The sequence below is a fragment of the Camelus ferus genome, chromosome 21 (genome assembly GCF_009834535.1).
Source record: "Camelus ferus isolate YT-003-E chromosome 21, BCGSAC_Cfer_1.0, whole genome shotgun sequence".
Classification (NCBI taxonomy): Eukaryota; Metazoa; Chordata; class Mammalia; order Artiodactyla; family Camelidae; genus Camelus; species Camelus ferus.
This window is the reverse complement of record NC_045716.1, coordinates 19,295,231-19,318,491: the sequence shown is the minus strand read 5'-3', so window position 1 is coordinate 19,318,491 and position 23,261 is coordinate 19,295,231. Positions and strand designations below refer to the sequence as shown.

General features: G+C 38.1%; 1 protein-coding gene across 1 annotated transcript; it reads right to left on the bottom strand.

Moving 5' to 3' along the window:
• Positions 1-3,953: 3,953 nt before the first annotated feature.
• LOC102519928 (olfactory receptor 10J3) lies at positions 3,954-5,972 on the bottom strand. Its single transcript, XM_006178269.2, is given in 3 exon segments — positions 3,954-4,861; positions 4,864-4,919; positions 5,869-5,972. Coding segments are annotated over 3 exon segments (1,068 nt in total).
• Between the last annotated feature and the right edge of the window lie 17,289 nt (positions 5,973-23,261).

The following is a 23,261-nucleotide window of genomic DNA, read 5'->3' as shown; positions in this document are numbered from 1 at the left end:
GGAAAGACAAGAGGTCTATTGTAGGTTACAGACTTGGGACTACAGTCTTACAGAACATTCATTAACAATACCCAGTCTCATAGTGTTTTATACACAGCTATGCATGAGGCTAGAGAGCAAGTTTCTTACTCTTTTATTTGGTCTGAGTCCAAGTGGCCCAGAGAGTTCAGCAATGAGAGAGATTTAACAGAGATAGGAAGCCCAGGCTTTATAAACTTGAGATACATCTTCTGAGGGACTTTCTGAGCTCTTGTTATAATTAAAAAAAAAAGTATAGTTGATGTACAATATTATGTAAGTACAGGTGGTTACAATTTTTAATTCCATTTTCATCCTCCCTCCCAGCTCGCAAGGGCTATGGAACAGAGCACAAGCCTGGATGTTTGAGTTGTTGTTAACTGTGTGGCTGGGGCAAGTTACTTGCCAGGCTGAGATTCCATCTCTTCTTTGTAACAAGTGGGGTTTGGACTAGATGGTCTCTAAGCTCCGTCTGAGCCCAAATATTCTGTCATTCATTATTTGGGAACCTAGTTCCTCTGTGGTGACTCTCCAGGCACAAAGGCTCAGAACGCATTCCCCAAGAAGCTCCAGTGTGAACTTGTCCTTCCTCCTCCACACACTGGCCTCTCGCTCCACGGTGCTCTTCCACGTGTCCAAATTTCAAGTTTGTATCAGATTTATGTCTACAGTTTATTTTGACCTTTTTTCTTCTTGATATTCATAATCTGTTCCATAGGGAATGTGGAAAAACACAGGTCTTCAGTATTTTGTGCACCCCCCCAAATACAGTATTTATAAAGGTGTCTTTTTATTTTAATATACACAAAGTCTATTAATGCCAGAGAGGGAGTATGTTTGTTATACAAATGATCAGAATAAAAATAATTTACTCTTGGGACTTCCTGTGTTACCTCCAATCTCTTACCAAATTGGTCTAGGCCAGCCCACAGAGCAAATTTCAGACTGCTGGTCCAAATTGGCTGCCACAAATTGTCATGAACTTCCAGTAATAATTAGGGATTGGTTTTTTGAAAATCAAGTCAATAGCTCTCTACTAGTGGCCAATGGAAGACAAATCTCCTCAGCCACATCAAGAGTGAAAACTCAGACGAGAGGTACACCTTGTTGGTATTTTGGGAAACTGATAATTGAAGAGAAGCTCTTTCTGTTTTCTCATCAAATGGGAAATGGAACAACAGGGATATCTTCTTGAGTCCAGAGACGGGAGCTCCACGTTGAGAATGGCAGAGATACGTGCCAGCTGGAGTCCCTAGAGAACCTTGGAGGGTAGTAGTGTCTTCCTGCCTTAGCCATCTACCCAGCTCTGGACAGTTACCTACCAAGCCCAAGTCCTTAACTGGCACCTTATCAGTTTCCATGACATTCCCATCACAAAACTTTTACTCTATAAATGTGTCCAGGATCACTGTATCACTGATGGCACCCACAATCTTCCCCTTCTTGAAAATTGGGATAACATACGCTCACTTTTAGGCTTTCCTGTTATTTGAAATTTTCAAATTATCACTGAGAGTGCTCAGCAATGTCACTGCAAGGTAAGGGCACCCAGCTGCAATGACAACGAAATTGCTTCTTGAGAATTTTTTTTCCCTTTATGAGGGGGAGGTAATTAGGTTTATTTATTATTTATATTTGAAGGAGGTACTGGGGATTGAACCCAGGACCTCATGCATGCTAAACATGTGCTCTACCCCTTGAGCTATACTCTCCCTTGTTTCTAGAGAAATTTTTGAAGACAAAATAATGACTCTTGGGGATTCTGAGAAAAATCCAAAATTTTTAACCAGTTTCCAAGAAAGTGACACTGTACTGCCACAGACTAAACTGAGCCACAGTAGATATCGTTCAATTAGTAGGATAAAATTATTTTTAAATAAAAATATAGGAATCATTGACGTTCTGCCTTCATTAGATTATATCAAGGTTGAAAATTTGGGTTCTCCACTGGCCAACCACTGCTCTAGAAATTCTAAAGTGTTGCAGATTGGGATTCCCTAGGAAAGAGATCCTGAAGCAGTGATTTGAAAGCAACAAGTTTATTAGGGAGTGCCCTCAGCACCAACACCCAGGTGGGAGTGAAGGCAGCAGAACTGGGCAGAGGGGAAGCTGAAGTGTGATGGAGTCACAGCAGAAACCTCAAATCATCCCACAGCCCTGGAGCCGGTGGGGCCTGCCATAATCATCTTAAACTGAGATTAAGGGTACCCATCTCAATACCCTGAGAAAGGTAAGTCATTGGAAAGCCTGCCCATGGGAAGGGGGTGTGACTTAGGAGGAGGTAGCTCGGTACTAAGGGCAATTTCTGAAGCAGCGCTCAACCGAGAGCTGTCAGCCCAGGACATTCCCAGCAGCTGGGGGAATGAATGTGTGGGTCCTGAGCATCCACTAAAGACAATTTCAAATAGAATAGAGTGCAACACTGGTCATCAGACCTTTACCTAACAGCTTTATCTGGACTAAGCAGCATTACTAGGGAAAAAAAAAAAAAAAAGAAAAAAAAAAAGAAAATTTTCTGGGCTATCCTCGCAGAAGTGAACTATCATTTCTAGAAATCTAGTCACAAAGGCAAAGATATCTTTTATCTCTGATCATATTGCACACGTTTCACATGCCAGGGTTTTGTTTTATTTATTTATTTATCTTTTGCAAAGCAAGACACGTTAACTAGACTTAGAGAATTTGTTAATTTCCACTGGCTTGTCCCATCCTCAGCACCCAGCTAAGTTCTCGACACTCTCACAAGTGATATCTTGCCTCTGCAGGGTCACTCTAAGGGATGAGCTGAATTCTGGAGACTGCAGGAGCTGGGTTTGAAACTCAAGTTATGTGTGTTCCTCAGTATAGAAAGCCAGAGTGGAAGGGGAGGATGAGGGAGAGAGGATCCTTCTCTGAACAGAGCATACGCTTTCTCCTTCTGTGATGCTCAGACACGAAATGCTGTTTTTTAACTCAGGTTTTAAGTTGGGAGAATCTAAGAAGAAATTTCTGAAGATTAACCTCTGAAGGCTTAGGAGTTTACTGGACCATTTTTTCAGTTAAGTCAAGCTTCAGACTTCTGCTCATTAATAAATAATTTCTGAAGTTGTAGTTAAAGTGCTTAACTTTATAACACTATTTCCAAGATTTAGGTCTACCCTGCAAAAGAAACTATGATTTTGCTTGGCTCCTTCCAACCTCCATCCTCTTTCTCTCCTGTTCTGGAAGTATGGAAAGCACTGACCTTTCCAGCACGCTTTCCTTTCCAATTGGACTGTTCTCACCTAGGCACCTTGGGACAATGCACGACCCACCTCTGTGTTCTCAGCAGCTGATGATTTTTTGCTTTGCCATGTGTGCACTCCTCATTCCCAGGAATGGCCAGGTAGGGCAGTTGTAGCCACTTGGAAAGTGTGTACCCAACCTTTTGAAGATCCCCCAGGCAGTGATGGGATATTAGCAAGCAGCAAAAACAGATTACAAGAAAGCCTTCAACGTCCACAGGCAAGGACATGCACGTGTCTCCTCATTTGTTTGTTAAAATTTTGCACAAATTACTCCTGCACCCTCAACAACAATGGAAGTATTTATGAGGTGGTTTCCAAGCCCTTTGTTCAGCAGCTTTTTAGAACTCTGCTGGATTTTATGTCTTAGTGGAGTTGTATAACCCACTACATTCTCAGGGTGGGTGTAGATGTGTGCATGTGTGTGTGACAGAACAGGGACATGAGTGACTCAGGCAGGTAAATCCTTCCTCTACATTCTTAGGTGTATGCCAAGTCATTTTCTATCCTCTGAAGGAGGGCACAGAGAATAACGACAGGCCCGAATGGAAGCCTCCAGTTTTGGCATCCAATTCAATGTAGTCTATTCTTCTTGACCCCATACTTAAAGGCATTATTGAAACAGCATTAAAATTAATACATACTTATGACATGAAAGAAAAAGTCTCCCCACTAAGAGGAGAGCGGCTTTTGCCCCACGGCTCTGCACAGAGCATCTCTGACCTCCTTGTTCCGCAGGCTGTACACAACGGGGTTTAGCAGAGGAGTGATGACAGTGTAGGTCACTGAGATGAGTCTGTCCTGCCCCAGGGAATTCTGGGACTTAGGCTTCAGGTAAATGATGGAGGCACAGCCATAGTGGATGATGACCACTGTGAGGTGGGAGGCGCAGGTGGCAAAGGCCTTCTTTCGACCCTTGGCTGAAGTGATCTTAAGGATGGTGGAGATGATGAGGACATAGGAGATGAAGACCAGGCCCATGGGTAGAACAAGGACACAAACACTGACAACAAAGTTGATGATCTCACTGAAAGTGGTGTCTGTGCAGGCCAGCTTCAGCAGCGGTCTCACGTCACAGAAGAAGTGAGAGATGACAAAGACATCACAGAAGGAGAGGCCAAACACAGATGTTACCTGGACAATGGCCACACCCAGGCCAGTTCCCAGTGACCCAGATGCCAGCTGGACACAGGCTTCTTTACCCATGATGACAGAATACCGGAGGGGGTTGCAGATGGCCACATAGCGATCATATCCCATAGCTGTGAGCAGGAAGCAGTTGTTGATACCAAAGGTGAGATAGAAGAAGAGCTGAGTGGCACAGCATGGGATAGAAATGGGCTGCTGAGGACTCAGGAGGCGAGAAAGCATACGGGGAATGATGGCCACAGTGTAGCATGTCTCAGAGATGGACAGCATGCTCAGGAAAAAGTAAATGGGAGTATGGAGGTGACGGTCCAGGCTAATAATAGTCACGATGATGACATTGCCAGAGAGAGTCAGCAGGTATAAAGTTAGAAAGACAACAAAAAAGCCAAGCCCGTGCTGCCACCCAAAGCTGGAGAAACCTTCAAAGAGGACTCAGTCACAGCAGTGGGGTTGGGCTTTGGCACCGAGGGAGGTCTAGGTTTAAAGGAGCTGGGCAAAGGAAAGAAAGGCGTGATGAGTTAATCATGAAAGAGAGTAGGCTGGCCCAAGGCCTTCAGTAAAGGGTGTGTCCGTCCTTTGAGCAATGCCTCAGACATCAAAGATCATCAGTGTTCAGCTGCTGGCCAGTGGCTCAGAGCCATCACCTTTTCCCACCCTCTTCTTTGGAACTACAGAAGTGTTACTCAGGACTCTGGGATTCATGGTAGAGACAGATCTGCGAAGGAAAGTCGAGACATATAAAAAGGCAGATTTATGGAAATAATTACCCAGCCATTGACGAGGTGAGTCCAGGTCAAGGAAGAAGTCCAGCTCTATGGTCCCTTCTCAATACTCTTGATTAAGTCCCCTAAGGATCCAATGAGGAACAGTGACCTAAGTGAAAGACAAAAGATATCTAAGGCTGACATCCTTTCAACACTGTCAGAATGCACTGTAAATAGCAAATGCCCCACGAAGGTCCTAGAATGACTTCTCCTCCCTGGAACTCTAGGTCCTAGCCTTCACCTCCCTAAGCCCTGCACTAAAATCTACTGTGATCATGAAAGACTCAAAAAGGGAGCAGTTCTAGATATTCCTTCAGCAAGCCTTGCACCAAATATCCTCTAAGATCAGGAAAAATGATCTACAAGGCAATGCAGGTACTTAGCTTATTTCCTTAAATTCCAGCCAAAGGTAGGAGAGAGGATGGAATAAATCTGAGGATACCCCTTCAGGTCCTTTCAAGTAGGGAATGGGTTTTCCCAGTGTCAGAGCAAAGATAAAATTCATTTAATCAGAACCAGATGTTCTGTTTTTTACTTCAATTTTGCACATTCCAAGTTGTGATGGGGATAGAAATGACCTTACTCCACATGAGCTCAGACTATCCTGGAGTAGATTTAACCTTTCCCATTAAACCTGTATCTACTCCTGATTACCCACCATGTTTAACCAGTACCTCCATTCAGGAAGCTGAGACTCATTCCCATTATCTCCCTTCCCTTTTCCATCCTGAAGAAAGTGCTTCTTGAAATTCTCTCCACTCTGTCCCCTCCTCTCCATGCTTGTCCACCAACACCCAACTCCCAACCACCATCATCATTCTCTGTGACGACTGCAATGGTCTCCTAACTAATCTCCCTCATTTCAGTTGGCTTTAGTCCAAGTCTTCTGACATTCTTTTAAAAAAGTCTGCTAATGAAACTCCCCTGCATAAATTCCTTCAGTAGCCCCTCTAAATTTTAAGCATAATATTTAAACTCATTTATAAATGAAATACAGTAATACTCCATAGAGTTGCCATAAGTGTTAAATGGGTTAATGTCTTTGAAGTCTTTGGCATAGCACTCATAGCACACACAGGAAGCTCTTAACAAACAGTAGTTTTATTAGTACTTATTTCTTTTAATTTTCCACCAATGAACCAGTTTAAATATCTAAGAGAAGAAGGATGGGGTAGAGAGGCTTCAGCCTAGCATTCTAGGATGTGTAAACAAGCCTGTTATTATTCTATCCTTGATTTTATAAATTTTATCATTTCTCTCCCAATTGCTCATAAGGACTTTTTCGTGCTCTTTGAACATCTTTCTTGAGGTACGTTGACCAGAACCATGTACCACTGCACGTACTGTCCCAACACAGGTATGAATTAGGTGGAGTAAGATTTTCAGTTTTGCTTCTAATCCCCTTCTTAAGATGCCCAACATTTTACTTCTCCCTTAGGTCACAGTAGCCCACCCAGCTAATATACCCGGGACCCATCTGTAGCGACCTCTAGATTGTGGTCCTGGGTTATAAGCAATTGCTTAGAATCCACCACTATAAAATCACAGTTTTCATTATACTTGCACACTTGAATTGAAATTCATCCAGGTTATTTGTTTAATTTAATTCCACTTCCTTGGCCAGACAATCTTACTCATGCTGGTAGCCTAGAATATTTCTGTTTCCTTCCTCCTCCAGACCATTAATCAGCTCTAATTGTTAACACCTTAAAAGACTCTATCCCAGCACCACGATGTGGGAGACTCTAACAGAACAATCAGTAAAGGGGTGCAGAGTGGGATGGAGAAATGAAAAACATTGGCAAGAGCAGGATTACTCATCTAGCGTGTAGGAAGCAAAGATGAGAGACAAAAAAAGCAGGGAGGGTACAGAAGAACAGAAACCTCAAAATTCAGATAATGTCTTTGATTTTAGACTTTTTACTATCCTTTCTTTCTTTAAAATAAATGACCAAAATTTTTCTTAAAACTTTTTTTATTGAGTTATAATAAAATTCTTAAAAAGTAAAATAAAGCCTGCTCCTGATTCAGTCATGGATGAATATACTATTTACATTTTTTTTCTCCAGTGAAGAGAACTTATTTATTTCATAGTTACCTGATTTGTTTGTTTCCTGTGACAAATAAAATTTTGCTTCAAATCCAAGCAAAATCATTTTTCAGTAGTTCAATGTGTTGAGTGGTCCCAAAGTACAAATACTATGTTAGTACTAGGAAAATAAAAATGACCCAGAAATGGCCCTTGGCCTCATGGAGCTTAGATTGGAAGTGAAATTCACCAAGCAGCCTGTTTCTCGGGTCTTCTACAGAGCCGTATTTATGCCTGAGAGTCGCGTCCCCCACACTGGAAATGTGACTGCCTGTGATAATAGATATGGATTTTTTATTAAGTTATAAAATGTTTCCCAGATCTTTATCAATGCCTTTCCTGTTATTATTTAAAACCCATCATTTAGTTAAGTTTAGGCCATTTTGTAAAAACTTGTTATTTTATTAAATAGTCTACACTTTTTTTTAAATCTGAAGGTCACTAATGTCTTACTGAGCAGAGCTTAATGGGAATTCCCCCTTCAATGGGAAATCTTTAGGTACCTCTCAGAACACAACACCTAAAAGAACTAAAGAGAGAACGCCTATCCCACTCTTCCAGTGCCCGAGATTGGAAATGAAGGACAAAGTTACATAAATTTCCTCTAGATTCTCACAGCCCCTCTTCCTGGAAGAAGCTCCTCTTTGGGTCACAAAGCAGTATCTCTGGCTGGAGGTTGCTTAGTAAGGTACAGATTATCTGTCCCAGACTCCTGGGTCTCTTTCCCCAAAACAGCACTGACTACTCCCAAGTGATCAATGGCAGAAAACACAACCCAAACAGTAGGGCACCTGGGGACCTTATTACTCAGGCAGTACATTTCCTAATCTCAAGATTAACAGGTTTTGGCTATTAAGAGAAATCTCCAGGGAGAAAAGGCTGATTTCAAATTTTGTTGCAGTGGGCCATGGTCTTGCTAAGATACATGTCATGCTTTCTGTCAATTTCTGTCCATTTCTGTCCATTTCTCTGGCGCCAAAGGAGGGGGGCCTTAGACCTTGTGGAGTGACCCTTCATAAGTGACAGAAGAGAAGCAACAAGAGCCAAGCAGAGTTAAGCATGGACCACTCCTGCCAGGTCCATGGAGGGTGGACCTTCAGATATTCTGGCACTTGAAGTCAGATTAAAGTCTCTGGGCAGAATCACCAGCCCAGTCCTTGAATTTGTTATAAGAACTTTTATAAACTGATCTTTCTCATCTCTTCTTTGCCCACCACATACCCTACATTATTCAGGAGCCCCTAGCTCAGCTCCACCAGGACCTCAGCCTTGCCACGTCATCTTTCACCTTCTACGCCCATCTTATTATCCATTGTCCACAAAATTGTTAATGAGTGTGAGGAGCCTAAAATATGTAAAGGTTAACACTCAACTGTCACATATTTTTAATTCTTTAATCATTTTCTTTGCAATGATCTTGTATTTCTAACTCGACTGTAAACATCTTTAGATAGATGCTCATTTATCTTTGGTTCTCTCAGGGTACCTACAGCCACTACCACTAATAAAAATAATTGCTAATACTTATTATAGGTGCTTATTACATGCAAAGTACCAAGCTATGCAATACACATATATGAATTACTTTAATCCTAAAAACAGGTAGCATTATTTGTTTTCAGCAAACAGGCACTGGGACGTTATATAACTTTCCCAGGACACTGAGCTGATAAATGGAAAACCACAACTTAACCCCCAAAAGTTCAGCTTCCAAAGTCATACTAGCACAATTCCGGACATGAAATAATTCTCAATAAATATGGGTCAGATTGAATTTCGTTTGAAATTGTGTTCCACAGCAGCACTGCTAGTGATAGCAATCTAAGAAGGCACCTCGGTTATGGTGAGAAAAGCATTACACTGGTGATTTTTTTAAATCCAGGTTTTAGTTTCCATATCTGCCACTGACTTGATCAGTATTTCGACAGACATTGTTCTGGGCCTCTATTCATCTACAAGTGATGATACGATACTATGATGAATATGATGATGACAGTAATGGCTAACCAGATCTTGTCTCTCACTCTGCCTCCTTCAGCATTGTTTTATGTAACCTCACAATAACATGATCAAGTAAATATATGCCTTTAAATACTATTATCCCCAAGGTACAAATGAAGAAACTAAGGCTAACTAAAAGAACTGCTACTCTTCACATCCCTACAAAATTGTAGGAAAGAATCAGTTCTCCTTCATCTCTAGAATGATGGTATAATGACTGTATGATATAGATACAGTTTCTAAATCAGCAAAGAGTTGAGGGGCCAAGATTCCAGAAAGAAGAGATATGTGGAAATGTTAGCCTGACACCCTCTTCTTTGTAGTCTCCTCAAGAAACTATAATTTGTTGTTTGTAGTCTTTGGTCAAAAGATTGAAAAGATGAGCAGAGCATCTTGCAGTCTTCATATACCTACAGACTACGTGAAAGGGTAAAATGGAAATAAATTAACCCTCACAAAGACTGAAACCGGCTCAGTTTTGCTTAATATGCTTTTGCCTTTGGTCTAACTACCTGCCAGGAAGTAAAAAAAATCTTTTCCAGAGGAAGAGAATATAACATAAAGCCTCAATTTATCTTTACATTTTTTTCCATTTAGAACAAAGGTAGGCAAACTACATCCTGCTGGCCTACGAGTCCACCAGTGTTTTTCGCACAGCCTGCAAACTGTATAATGGTTTTTTAGATCTTTAAATGGTTGAAAACAGTCAAAAGAAAAATACATTTTGTGACATAAAAATTGTATGAAATTCAAATTTTAGTGACCATAAATAAAGTTTTAAAAAACCATAGCGAAATTCATTCACTGACATATTACCTACGGCTGCTTTCATGCTACTATGGCAGAATTTAGTAGTTTCAGTACAGACTCACAATCCATAAATCCTGAATCTATCTGGCTCTGTTCAGGAAAATTTTGAGAACTCCTAATACAGAGTGTCCAGGGTGCAACAATAATGCACCAAACATACCAGGAGAAAACACCAAAAGACTAAAAATCAAGAAGAAAAAAAAGCATTCCATAGAAACAGATCCATAAAAAATCACTATTAAAATGATCAGATACAACTTTAGGATAAACAGATTATAGCAGATGCACCTAAGGTGACCTTCAATGAGTCACATCCATGTATAATCTTCTTGAGTGTGGGCAGAACTGTGACTTGCCTCTACTCAACAGAATAAGGCATAGGTGATGGATGTCACTCCCATGCTTATATTACAGCTATAAAAATCCACCTTAGCGAATAGGAGCAAGAGATCTTCCCTTGCTGGCCATGAAGAAGTAAGCTGCCAAGTTTTGGAAGGGCTGGGAAGAAGGCCATGTGGCACGCAATGTGGACAACCTCTATGGGAACTGAGAGCAATTGCAGCTGGCAGCTGATAACCTCAGTTCTATAACCACAAGGGACTAATTCTGCCAAGAACCATATGAGCTTGGAAGAGGATACCATGCTCCAGAAAGGAATACAGCTCAGCTGACACTTTGACTTCAACTTTTTGAGATCCTAAGCAGAGGACTCAACCAAGCCATGCCAAACACCCAGCCCATGAAAACTGTGAGATAATAAATATGAGCTGTTTTAAGCTATTAAATCTGTGGCAATTTGCTTTACATGAGAAAAAACACAGAGATATGCTACATGTGGGAAAAAACTGTGATTTGTTATGAAGCAATGAAAACTAATGCAATTTTTATTGTGTTGAAGAAAACAGATGACAAATTGTGGAGCCACAACAGAGAGTTGGGAAAAAAATTTAAGTGAAAAATACAATAACTGAAACTAAGAACATAATAGAATGTTTAACAGCACATTAGAAACAAATAGAAAAAAAACATATATATGAAAGTATATGGAGTATACTTGGGGTATATGGAGTCCAGTTAAAAGGTCTAGCATATGTATAATTGGAGTTCTACTTGGCTAGGAGAGATAGAACATCAGAAGCAATCTATGAAGAAATAATAGTCACATGTTTTTCAAACCTGAGGAAAACTTCAGGTACAGATTCAAGAATAACTCTGAGTTACAAACAGGATATATTTTACACACACACCTACACACAAGATGCATGTAAGCATATCATATAAAATAACTAAAAAATAAAGCTAAAAGCTAAAAAGAAAAAGTCTTAAAGTAGTTAAAGGGAAAAAGATACATTATTTTCAAGGAATAATAGTAAGACTACTAAATGACTTTTAATAGCAATTACGGAAAACAGAGATCAACTGAATGGCGTCTTCAAGGTGCTGAAAGAAATGAACGCCAAATGAGAATTCTCTACTCAGAGAAAATCTTCGTTAAAAAAAAAGCAAAACAAAGGCATTTTTAGAAATGGAAAGAAACAGAATTCATCACCAGCAGACCTACATTAAGGAAATATAAAAAGGAGTTCTTCAGGTAAAAGGAAAATTCACTCTAGATGGAAACAAAAATAAAGAGTAACCAAAATAAATTTTAAAATAACAGAAAAGATAAATGCATGAGTGAATATAAATATTATACTTAATTATTATGTAATAATAAATTAGTCATTAACTTTAAAATATTTATAGAATTAATTACAAAATAATAACATTAAAATGGTGATAAATTAAGGTTTCATATAGTCTTGAAATGTAATTCTAAAATTACCATTAAAATGATGTAAAAGTAACAAGTAAAAAGGGAAAGAAACAATAAAAATACTGGATTACTCAAAAATAAAGCAAAAAGATGAGAGGAAAGGTACACACAAAAAAAGTGGGAAAAAAGAAAACAAATTCTAACATGTTATATTTAAACCCAAATATAATCAATAATTTCATTAAATGTAAAATGTAAATTTCATCAAATGTAAAATAATAATTCATTTAGTAGACAAAGATTGTCAGATGATAGGAAAATAAAGTTGGTAACAGGAAACACACTTTAATTATCAGGATACAGAAAGATTGAAAATGAAAAAAAAAAAGTAAAATACTAATGAAAAGAAAGTTACTGCTTTATGTTAATACCCATTAAAGAAGATTTCAATTTTTAAAAATTTTGAGGCTTATTTTGTGGCCTGACATATGGTCTAGGCTGAAAAGTGTGCTATATAAACTTGAAAAGAATATGTATTCTGATCTTTTTGTGTGGAGTTTTCCATAAAAGTTACGTCAAGTTGTTTGATAGTTCAAGTATTCTATATCCTTATAGATTCTCTGTTCAGTTGTTCTATGAATTACTAAAATTGAATTACTGAATTCTCCAACCATAAGTGATGAACTACCTATTTTTCCTTTCAATTCTGTCGTTTTTGCTTCAGGGATTTTGGGGCTCTCTTGTCAGGTGCATATACATTTATACCTTTCTAACATATTGATTCATCATAATTAAATATATTTCTCTATCTCTTGCAATATTCTTTATCTGAAAGTCTATCTTGTTTGAAATTAACATAGCCACATCAGCTCTCTAATGGCTACCATGTTTATTTACAACTTTTTGTTTCAAAGTATTTGTGTCTTTGATTCTAAAGTGTATCTCCCGTAGACACCACATAGATGGATCTTACTTTTTAAAATCCAATATGACAAATTTTCCCTTTGATAAGAGGATTTAATGCATTCACTTTCAATGTAATTAATGATATGACTGAACTAATGTCTTCCATTTTGCTGGGTTTTTTTGTCTCATTTTTTTTTTCATTCCTCTGTGCCCTTTTTACTGCCTTCTTTGTTAAAATTTTTTATTGTACCATATTAATTTCTCTGTTGATTTTATAGCTAGGTTTTTAAGTGGTTGTTCTATGCATAAATTATCACAATCTAGTTCATCTTAATACAGATTTATTTCCAAGACATATAGCAACTTTACCCCAATATGACTCCATTTCCTCCTCTCTCTTTGTGCTATCATTGTCATATGTATTACACCTTTATTTTTATAAATCCCAAAATACAGTATTATAATTATATCATTGCTTTAAATGTTATGTTTTTCAAAAAGAAACTAAAAGAAGAAAATAGAAATGCAGAGATATATACACACACATACACTCCTTTATTATCACCTACATATGTTACATGGGTAGCATTTCTGGTTTTGTTCATTCTTCCCTGTCGATATGAGTTACTGTCAATTGTCACTTCCTTTCAGCCTGAAGAACTTCCTCTTGTATTTCTTGTACAGTAGGTCTGCTAGCAACAAATAATTTCAGTCTTCGTTTATCTGAGTACACATTTGCCTTCATTTTTGAAGGATATTGTTGCGAGATAGAATTTTTTGTTAAAACATTTTCTGTTACTCAATTTGAATACCACTCCATTGTCTTTTGGCCTCAGTTTTGACTGTTTTTTGTTGTTGTTGTTTGTTGAGAAGTCAGTTGTAAATCACATTTTTTTTTCCCTCTGTACATGACAAGTCACTTCTCTCTTGCTGTTTTTGAGATTTCGTCTTTGTATTTGGCTTCTACCAGTTTCTCTATTATGTGTCTGCATATAATTCTCTTTGCATTTATCCTACTCAAGATTTATTGAGATTATTGAATCTATTAATTTAATGTTTTTCAGCAAAATTTGGAGGTTTTTAGTCATTATATATTCAATTTTTTTCTGCTCTTTTATTCCTCTTTTTGTGAGAATCCCACTATACCTCTGATGGAAAATTTACTTTTAACAGGTCTCTGAGATTCTTTACCTTTCTTCATTCTTTTGTTTCTCTGTTCTTTAATTGAAAACCTCTATTGACTGATTTTCGAGTTCTCTGATCTTGCTTCTGCCATCTCAAATCTGCTGTTTGTATCATTTCAGCTACTATAGTTTTCATCTTTAGAATTTGCATTCACTTCTTTTACAGCTTATATTTCTCTTCTGAGATTTACTATTTGTGGACTCACTGCCATCACATTTTTCTTTTAATTCTTTGAACATAGTTTCCTTTAATTCATTGAATATATTTATAAAATACACTTTCATCACTGCTAAATCCAATATATGGGCCTATTGAGAACCAACTTCTATTAACCGCTTTTTCCCCTGAATTTGGATCACATTTTTCTATTTCTTTACATAACTTATACTATCTGTTCAATAACTGAAAATATTGTTGCAACTCTGGAAGGTTTATATTGTCAAATGTCATCATTGTTCTTTTTAAATTACTTTTTTCAACTTAAATGCAGAACGTGCTTTGTATGGATGCTGATGTCAGCTTAGTTTCGTAATTATTTTTATTTTTTAGCCTGGTTCCCGAGGGGTTCCCTGTGACTACACAGCTCAGTGCGTAGCTAATGGTTTGGGCAGAGTTTATATGCAAACACCCAGAGCCCGGAAGGCTCTATTCTCTGTTGATCAACTTGTGTGCAGGCTGGAATGCATTCAAAGGTCTAGCCAGTTCTAAGGTCTCACTTAGATTTCCATTTCAGCCAGGATTTCTCAGGTCTCCCTTGTGTATCTGTAGTTTCCATGTAGCCGGAGATGTGTGGGGAACTTGTCTCGGTCTTTCTACTGCTCTCTTAGTTTTAAGATCATCCAGTTAAAAACATGGCTTATTTTTTGCTCTCCCAGAACCAACACCACAGCATCAGAGTAGCAGAGCTGTGGGTGTTCACTGTCCATTCCCAACGTAGTGTCACACCAAGCCAGCAAAGCTGCAGGGTTTTGCCCAAGCTCCACTGTGAATTTAGACCGAGTCCTCTGACACCAAAGCTGATGGTTTTTACCACCAGCCTCATAGATAAAACTAAAATTCTGACTCACTGAAGAACTAGGGGTGGAGGAGGGGTTTGAGGACGAGTATGGTTATATCCCAAGACAAAAAGGCCACAGATTCTTGCTACTCTTATCTGAAATTCTAACAGTGTTTGAGAATAAATGTTTCTTAATTTGTTATCTGCCTTTGGTCAGTATCTAGTGCCTTGAAATTGTTGTACTATATCATTCTGTTTTTTACTTGTTTTTTTGCAGAAGGGCGCTGCTGGTCTCTTCTTGCCACTATCATGACAAGTTCTGTCTGATCCACTTTCTCTCATTACCTCCTGATCCACAACTAGGGACAGATCCTAGAAGACTCCTAATGCAAACCATCAGGAACCTAGGAAACGTGTGTACAAACTTATTCTAAATTTGCATCTATTTGCTAGGGTGACTGAATATAAGGGATATATCTTAGGAAGAATAGTGGGCACTTATCCCCTGGATAGAAAACACAGTTCAGCCTGGAAACCCATGAAGGTCAAGTGAAAAAATGGAATTTTGGCCTGAATTCATTTCACAGTAAGACCAATGATTCCCAAACATTCTGCTTTATTTTCCCATTTCCAAATGTATTATTTAAACAGACATATTGGCAACATATTGCACATCTGCTACTTCAACCCATTTCCTGGGTAGGCCGTGATACTGTCAATTTTGAGTACGCCTGGAACAAGAGACGGCTCTGAAGTCAGTCCAAGATAGTGCAAGCAACTGCGCCACTAAAGCCTTATGACCCCGTAGATACAATGTACTCAGAGTCAATTTTTTTATCGAGATTGAGATTTATCATATTGTTACCGAATCCAAACTCATTCTGCTCGCTGCATGACAGGCTAATAAATCAGGAGATGAGGTGCTGGGGCAAGGAATAACAACTTTATTTGCAAAGCCAGCAGACAGAGAACATGGGGGACTAATGTCCTGGAGAACCATATTACCCAAGTCAGAACTGGGGCAGCCAAAGTCATCTCTACTTCTACCCTCTAGTTGTACTTCCTATCTTCTTGCCACAGGAGAACTGCAGCAGCCTCCTAATTGACCCTTCTGCTTCGAAAATTTACTCTTCACCTATTTATTTTCCACACTGCAATCAGACATTTGGAAATGCACATCTGATTGTGCTCTTCACCTCCTTAAAAGCTTTTCTGGCTCCACATCAGCCTTATAACAAGCTTGAAGTGGTACGAAACCTTGCACAACCTCATCCTTGTTGCTTTCTAACCTCACCTCTCCCTCAGATCGTCTGTGCACAACTGGTCTTTCTTTTAGATCTTGGAATGAGTAATTACCATGGGTCTATCAAATCCTTCACTCGTGTTTTTCTGCCTTAAATTCTCTTTCTTAACTTTACCTAGCTGACCCATACTCATCTTAAGGATCCCAGCTCAAACACTGTTCCTCTGAAAAATACTGCAAGACTTCCCCCAGACTAGCAAAACTTCCTCTCCTTTATCATATGCTCTGATAAGACCCTAAAATTTTCCTTAAAGCATTTATTTGTGTTTGTGACAGTGTATCTATTTGCAAGACTATTTTTTTGAGACCTCCCTGGTGTGTAGGCTATGCACAAAGATAGCTAATCAAGAGGGAGAGTGAAGGATAAAATCTAGTCCGCAGTCCACTTGACAAGTCATACATCCTGGTATAGAGCTCCTTCTGTCTGTGTGAAGAGACGCCTTAAGTAGTTACAAAAATATACTGTCTACTCACCAAGTGGTGTGCATCTGGGCTGCATCTAACCAAGAGAGGCCCTTTTTTTTTTCTAATTCACAAAGATACCCAATGGATTAGCTACAGCTCAATATGCCTCCCTCCTTGATAAGCTCTGAAAGTAAATACCATGACTTTTTTAAACTCATGCTTGTACCTCCAATACCAGCATAGTACATGGAACATAAGTTGATGTTTACTTATATTTGTTGCTTCATTAAATGAAGGAATAATCCTCAGGCACAGAATAACTGATATGTATTTTATTTTGCACATTTCATTTGGGTTCACTGTTTTTTTTAACAAAACACATTTCAGTTTCTAGGATGAGTCAGTAACCAAGGGCAGAGTTTTGTTCTGCTCATTGCCCAAGTTCCTAATCGGGCCCCTGGGACAGAGCCTCAGGCGCTTTCTCTGCTGCCCCAGGTGCCCTGGAATGATTCTCAGGGGGAAGTCCCCAGAGGCCTAGATTAGCTGGATCTGGCTCTCTTTCAGGAAGAAACAGAGTTCTTGGATTTGTGGCTTCAAGAGGCTTCCATTCTGTAGGAGGATCCTCTCAGGCCAGAGGTTGCAATGCTCTGGGTCTTAAGTTGGTCTCCACCCTAAGCTTCCTTCTGACACCCAGGAAATGCTGAACACCTAGGCTTGGAGTTTTCAATTTTTCCCTTAAAGGCCTCCTATATTTGTTCCTTTTGTTTTGTTTTGTTTTTAAAGTTCAGATGCACCAGCAACTAAAAGAACGTCTCTCGTCTCCTTTGCCAACTTTGCAAGAAGTAAGTGGTTGCTGGTAGGGGAAGAAAAAAAAAAAGACGAAAATTGTTTTAAAATTTACTGTTTCTTCCTTTTCTCATTCTGGTTTTCGGACGATTTTCTTAAATATTAGAGTGTCAAACTTTCCCGTGTCTTGCATGATGGCTGATTGAGAACAGGTGCCTACACAGTGAAACAGAATATTCTCCTAAGTTTCATTATGATATGATGGAAGAATCTGTTTAAAATGACAGAGGAGAGATAGCAGATTAGAAAACCTTTGTAACATTACTGAGTCCAGACTCGTTCTGCTTGCTGCACGACAGGCCAATAAATCAGGAGACGAGGTGTTGGGGCAAGGAATACCGGCTTTATTCAGAAAGCTGGCAGACTAATGTCCTGGAGAACCATCTTCCCCAAGTCAGAATTCAGTCTCCTTTTAGACTAAAAAGAGGAGCGGGTATGCTTGGTTGTTACTAACTTCTTGGTGTAGGAACTCTTTGTTCTTAGAATCCTCTTTTCTTGCAGCTGTCCACGTGGGTCAGGTCATGGCGTCCCTGTCAACCTCCAACAAAACAAATGTTATTTTCTATGCTGCAACTTGTTATCTTTATATGAATGGAAAAGTGTTCATATCCTTAAAGGTTAGAGCCTTGAGAATAGGCTGTCCTGTGTATTTCAGGCTATAGGGAAAATTCTTTTACAAAAGATGTAGAACCAGCTAGACTAAGCCTCGGAAACAGAGCACAGGATTAAAACCGAAAACATGGAGTCAGATTTGTTCTTTTCTATTACAATAATCCCAGAGTTGTGAAGTACCACTGATGTTCCTGTTATCTTTTAAGTGAATAAGGCTGAGGATCAGGCATTTTTCATATAGCTGTTGTCTCCTTCCCCTCTAACCTGAGCCTCATTCCTGAATATTCATTCAGCAGAATTTTCATTCAATGGAAGCATGTAGGATTTGGAGTCAGACATACTGTGTTTCACACCTGATCTTGTCGATGACAAGATATGTGAGTCTGACAAGTAGTTTATCCTAAGCTCCCAAATTCTCCACCTATAAAAATGGGAGCACGTATTTTATTTCCTTGTAGGGTAATTTCTAAGCTTTACTTTATGCAGCCTGTCTTAATAGGGTAGCATATAGTATGTTTTTGCATTTTCACTTACTAATTAACTCAGATATTGCTTCATTAGCTTTTGAGGTCTGTATGCAGCTTTGATTCCCCTTACTTGCTATGCTCCACCTTGGGTCAGGTTCTTAGTCCTGTTCCCATCCAGCAATGTAACATGAGAGCATCCAGATTACTACTTCCAGAGAAATACGCCTGCCGTAATCTGTGTGTGTGTGTCTGCGTCTGCGCACAGTGCAATGTGGATGTGAATGGGGCTGGAGCTGGAGATTCTAGACAGATAGATGCTAGATGTACAGCAGAACAAATAGAGGAAATAATGTTTTCTTCTGAGCTTTGCCCTTCCACCAGAGACTAGCAGCTATGTTAAGAACTAAAAGGAAATTCGGTAATACTTATTAAGTCCATGTTCCTGTCTCTTCAAAGAGACAGCAAAACAACCTGGGACAAGATAAAGTGATTTCCTCTGGGTTTTTTTTTCTTTAATATTTTTATGTCTTCCTTGAGAAAGTTCTGTGTATCAGTGTTACATGTGTCAGTATCTCAGCTGAGATAGAATGTCTTCCTCCCAGATGTTGAGATCTCTCAAGAGCACCGGACGCCGAGTACAAGGCCAAGAGAGCTGCGTTCCCAAGTTATCTCTGCCATGAACTAAATATGTGATATTAGGCAACTCCTTTCTCCTTCTCGGAATTAAGTGTCCTCACATTTCTACCATGTAGTTATTTTTGAGTAGTAGATGTATTATACTTTGAAGAATAAAGGAAACTGTAAAATGCAGAAAATTCGTATCATGTTCCACCAGCTGTTTGCAGAAAAGAGATGTTCACCGAAAGTCAGATTAAGGATTGGAAAACTAACCCCAGATTAATTATCTATGTCCCTTCTTAATGATAATGCTTCCTCCTGTAATTCCTAGATTGTCCTTTCATGTTCTTTTTTTTTCTCTCCAGCAGTCTCCCAATTTCTGCAACTGAGACTAAGTTCTCACTTCAATACTCTGTCCTGGTTCCCATGTGCCCAAGGCAGTGCTGCTGTATCTGTCTATCTGTCTGTCTGTCTGTCTGTCTGGCAGAGGTATGGGTTTCCTGCTCCAGACTGGAAGTACCTCAAGAGCATTACTTCATTTATTGGTTCATTTAACACACAGTTACCAAAAGCTTAAGATATGGCAAATATTGGGCTAGGTTCTGGGTATGATCTCTGTCATCAAAAAGCTTATAGTCTAGTTGAAAAGGTAGATAATAAGTAATTTCAATTGAACGTGTTAGGTGGCATCATACAAGAATGAATGAGATGCTGACAGACCAAGAATGGAGGGATATACTTAGATGGAAAGGTGGTGGTAAGAATGACCACCTTTAAGGGAGGCTTAAAAAAAAAAATTAAACCTATCCTCCACCCCAGTTCCTAAGTAGTACATATTCATCATGGACACTGGAAAATTCAGGAGACAGTAGAAATTTACCCAGAGTTATACCCTGCAGAATCGTGCCCTACTAACATTTACATGATTTACATTAGCTTTCTTTGTATTCATATGTTCATACAGTTGAGATAATTCTGTGTATACTATATTGTATCCTAGTTTTTAACTTATTTTCTATTGAATTAAAAATTTTTCACATGCATCATTTAAAAGCTGCACAATATATTTTTCAAAAATAATATTGTATTAGTATTAGTTTATGTTTACAAGTGTCACATAGATTCATTCACTTACATACGCTTAGTCTTTTTCTCGTACATATTCACATTAACGTGAGTAATGTTATATAAAGTTGGGATGATATGACCTTCACTATTTTGTAATATTTCTTCCATTTAACAATTGATGAACACTTTTCTTGATGTATAACACTAAAATTTTCATTGTAAGATACAGTATACACCAAAAAGAGTACATAAAACAAATGTACATTTTAAGAAAAATGACAGAACAAATACCTAGGTACCCTCTGCCCAGCTAAGAAATAGAACATCACCATAAACCTAGAAGCTTCAAAAATGCTCCTTTCAAATACTTTCAGATACTTCAAATACATGCTAAATTGTCACTATCATGAAGTTTAGGCTAAATAATTTCCATGTTTTAAATTTCCCATGTTTTTAAAGAAACATACTGTTTTAAAGAACATATTGTTTTAAAGATCATATTGTTATCTCTAAACAACATATGATTTAATCTCATCTTCTTTTGAACATTAAATGGAATACACACACAAATGTGTATAACCTGCGATTTGCTTCTACTACTCAACATTATGATTTTTGAGATTCATCCGTGTTGACTTGTGACAATGTAATTAGTCCCTTTAATGACCTTTAACAGGGGTCAGCAAACTTTTTCTGTGAAGGATCAGTTAGTAAATATTTTAGTCTTTTCAGGCCAGTCTTTGTTGCCACTCTTTAAACTGTTATAGTGCAGAAGCAGTCATACATAATGCATTAAAAATGGGTGTGACTGTGTTCCAGTAAAGCCTTATTTACAAAAACAGCTGGCCTGTGGGCTGTAGTTGGCCCACCCCTGCTTTCTAATGAATTCATTCAATGCTCTGTAATACTTCATTGTAAGAATTTGTTTCAATTTAAATATCCTTTCTGCTTTTGAAAAACATGGTTTGTTTCAATTTTATGTTTCCATAATAATAAACTTGCTATAATCCTCTTGCCTGTGTCTTTTTAGCTTTTCTAAGGGTGGAATTGCATAGGACATGTTCATTTCCAGCTCTAATAGGTAATATCTAACTGGCTTCCAAAATGATTGCATCAATTTACATTCCCTCCAAGAGAGGACTGGAGCTTCCATTGTTCTATATCTGTGATGGTTTTTGATTTTTTGCAGTCTGGTAAGTGCGAGATGGTCTGTGGTCTTATTTTTCCCTGGCTATTAATGATGTTTAAAAGTCTGTTTACATGCCATTCCTGTTTCCTCTCATATAAAATTCCTGTTTTGTGTGCTAGAAAGCCTGTTAAATTATAGGAATTATTAAGGGAGTTTATCAGTAGCTTCTCTTGGATTTTCTATATTCACAATCACATCATCTGTAAAGAATTTCTTCCTTCTCAGTCCTTGTATCTTTAATTTCTTTTTCTTGCGTTACTGGGCTGGCTAAAGTGGATAAAGCAGTCACCCTTATCTTGTTCTTTATCTTAAAGGGAATCCTTCAGTTCTCACCTCTAAGGATACGCTGGCTGAAGGATTGCTGTACACATGCTTTATCAGCTTAAAGATCTTTTATTCTTTGTTTACCAAGGGTTCTTCTCCTAAGTAGACACTGAATTTTAAAAATGCTTTTTTGGCAGCTATGGAAATAATCATGTCTTTTTTCCTTTAAATAATTCATCTGAGGAAATATATAATTGGACTGCGTTATGTTAAACAGACTTTGCATTCTGAAATAAAATCAACTTGGTCAGATACTCATTTTATACATTGCTGGATTTGGTTTGATGACGTTTTGCTTAAGAATTTTGCAATCTATATCTGCGAAATTGGCCTGAAAAATTTGGTGTCACGATAATTCTGGCTTCATAAAATGAGGCGGGGAGTTTTCCCTGGTCAGGGAGGAAGAAATTTTCCCCCGCCCTTCTAGGTTTTTCTGGCTGGTCTAAAAAAATTTAAACTGACCTGAGACAGATTAACAAGAGAAAATCAAACAGCAAACAAAAATTTAATAACATGTATATACATGGGAGAGACCCAGGAAAACTGAGTAACTTGCCAAAATGGCCAAGAGCCTCACCTGAAATGCCATCTTTTCTATTATCCAAAATAGTTTGAGATTGAGATTTATTTATCCTTGAATGTTTTATAGCCGTTACTGGTAAATTTTTCTTGGCCTAGAGGTTTATTGTAGATTTTTCACTACGTCTTTATTTCTTAAAGTTTTCAAATTTCTTCTTCTTGATTCAATATTGGTAAGTAATTCTTTTTTTCTAGAATTGTATCCATTTTGTTGAAGTTTAAAAATGTATTGAGATAAGGTTGTTTACAATGTCACTCTTCATCTTTTTGTGTCTGAAACTTCTATTATTGTGTCCCCTTATTAATTCATACTAGAGTTTATGTCCTTGTTTGTTTTTCTTGGTCACTTTTTCTAGCAGTTTACCTAAAGGTATAAACTTTTACCCCTACAGACACTGTCTAGTTTATCTTTCTTTTATATATTGCTAACATTGTTTCATTATTGGGTTCTTTCCTTCTACTTTCTTTTTTATGTTGTTTTTATAACTTCTTAGGATGGATGCTCAACTCATTAATTTGCAGCCCCTCTGTTTTGTTTTGCAACAAATGAGTATTTTTAAATGACAAACCTCCCTCTAATAATGTTCTATGTGCACAGCACGTTTTGGTATGTGAATCTTTTATTACTGTTTAGTTCTAAATATTTTCTAGTTTCCATTAAGAGTTCCCTTTGAACCATTGGTTAGATTATCAAATATCTGCAAATTTTTAAGTTCCTTTTTGTGACAACTTCTAACTTAATCACCCTGTAGCCTGAGACTTGTCACCTACATTATAAGAAAATCCAGTTTTAAGAAATTTTTGAGGCCAACTTCATGGGCCATATATATAGGTTTCCATTTTTTAAATGACCTAGGAGTACTTAAAAAGAATGTTTTACTTCAAACTTTCAAATAGTGTTGCTCAAATTAC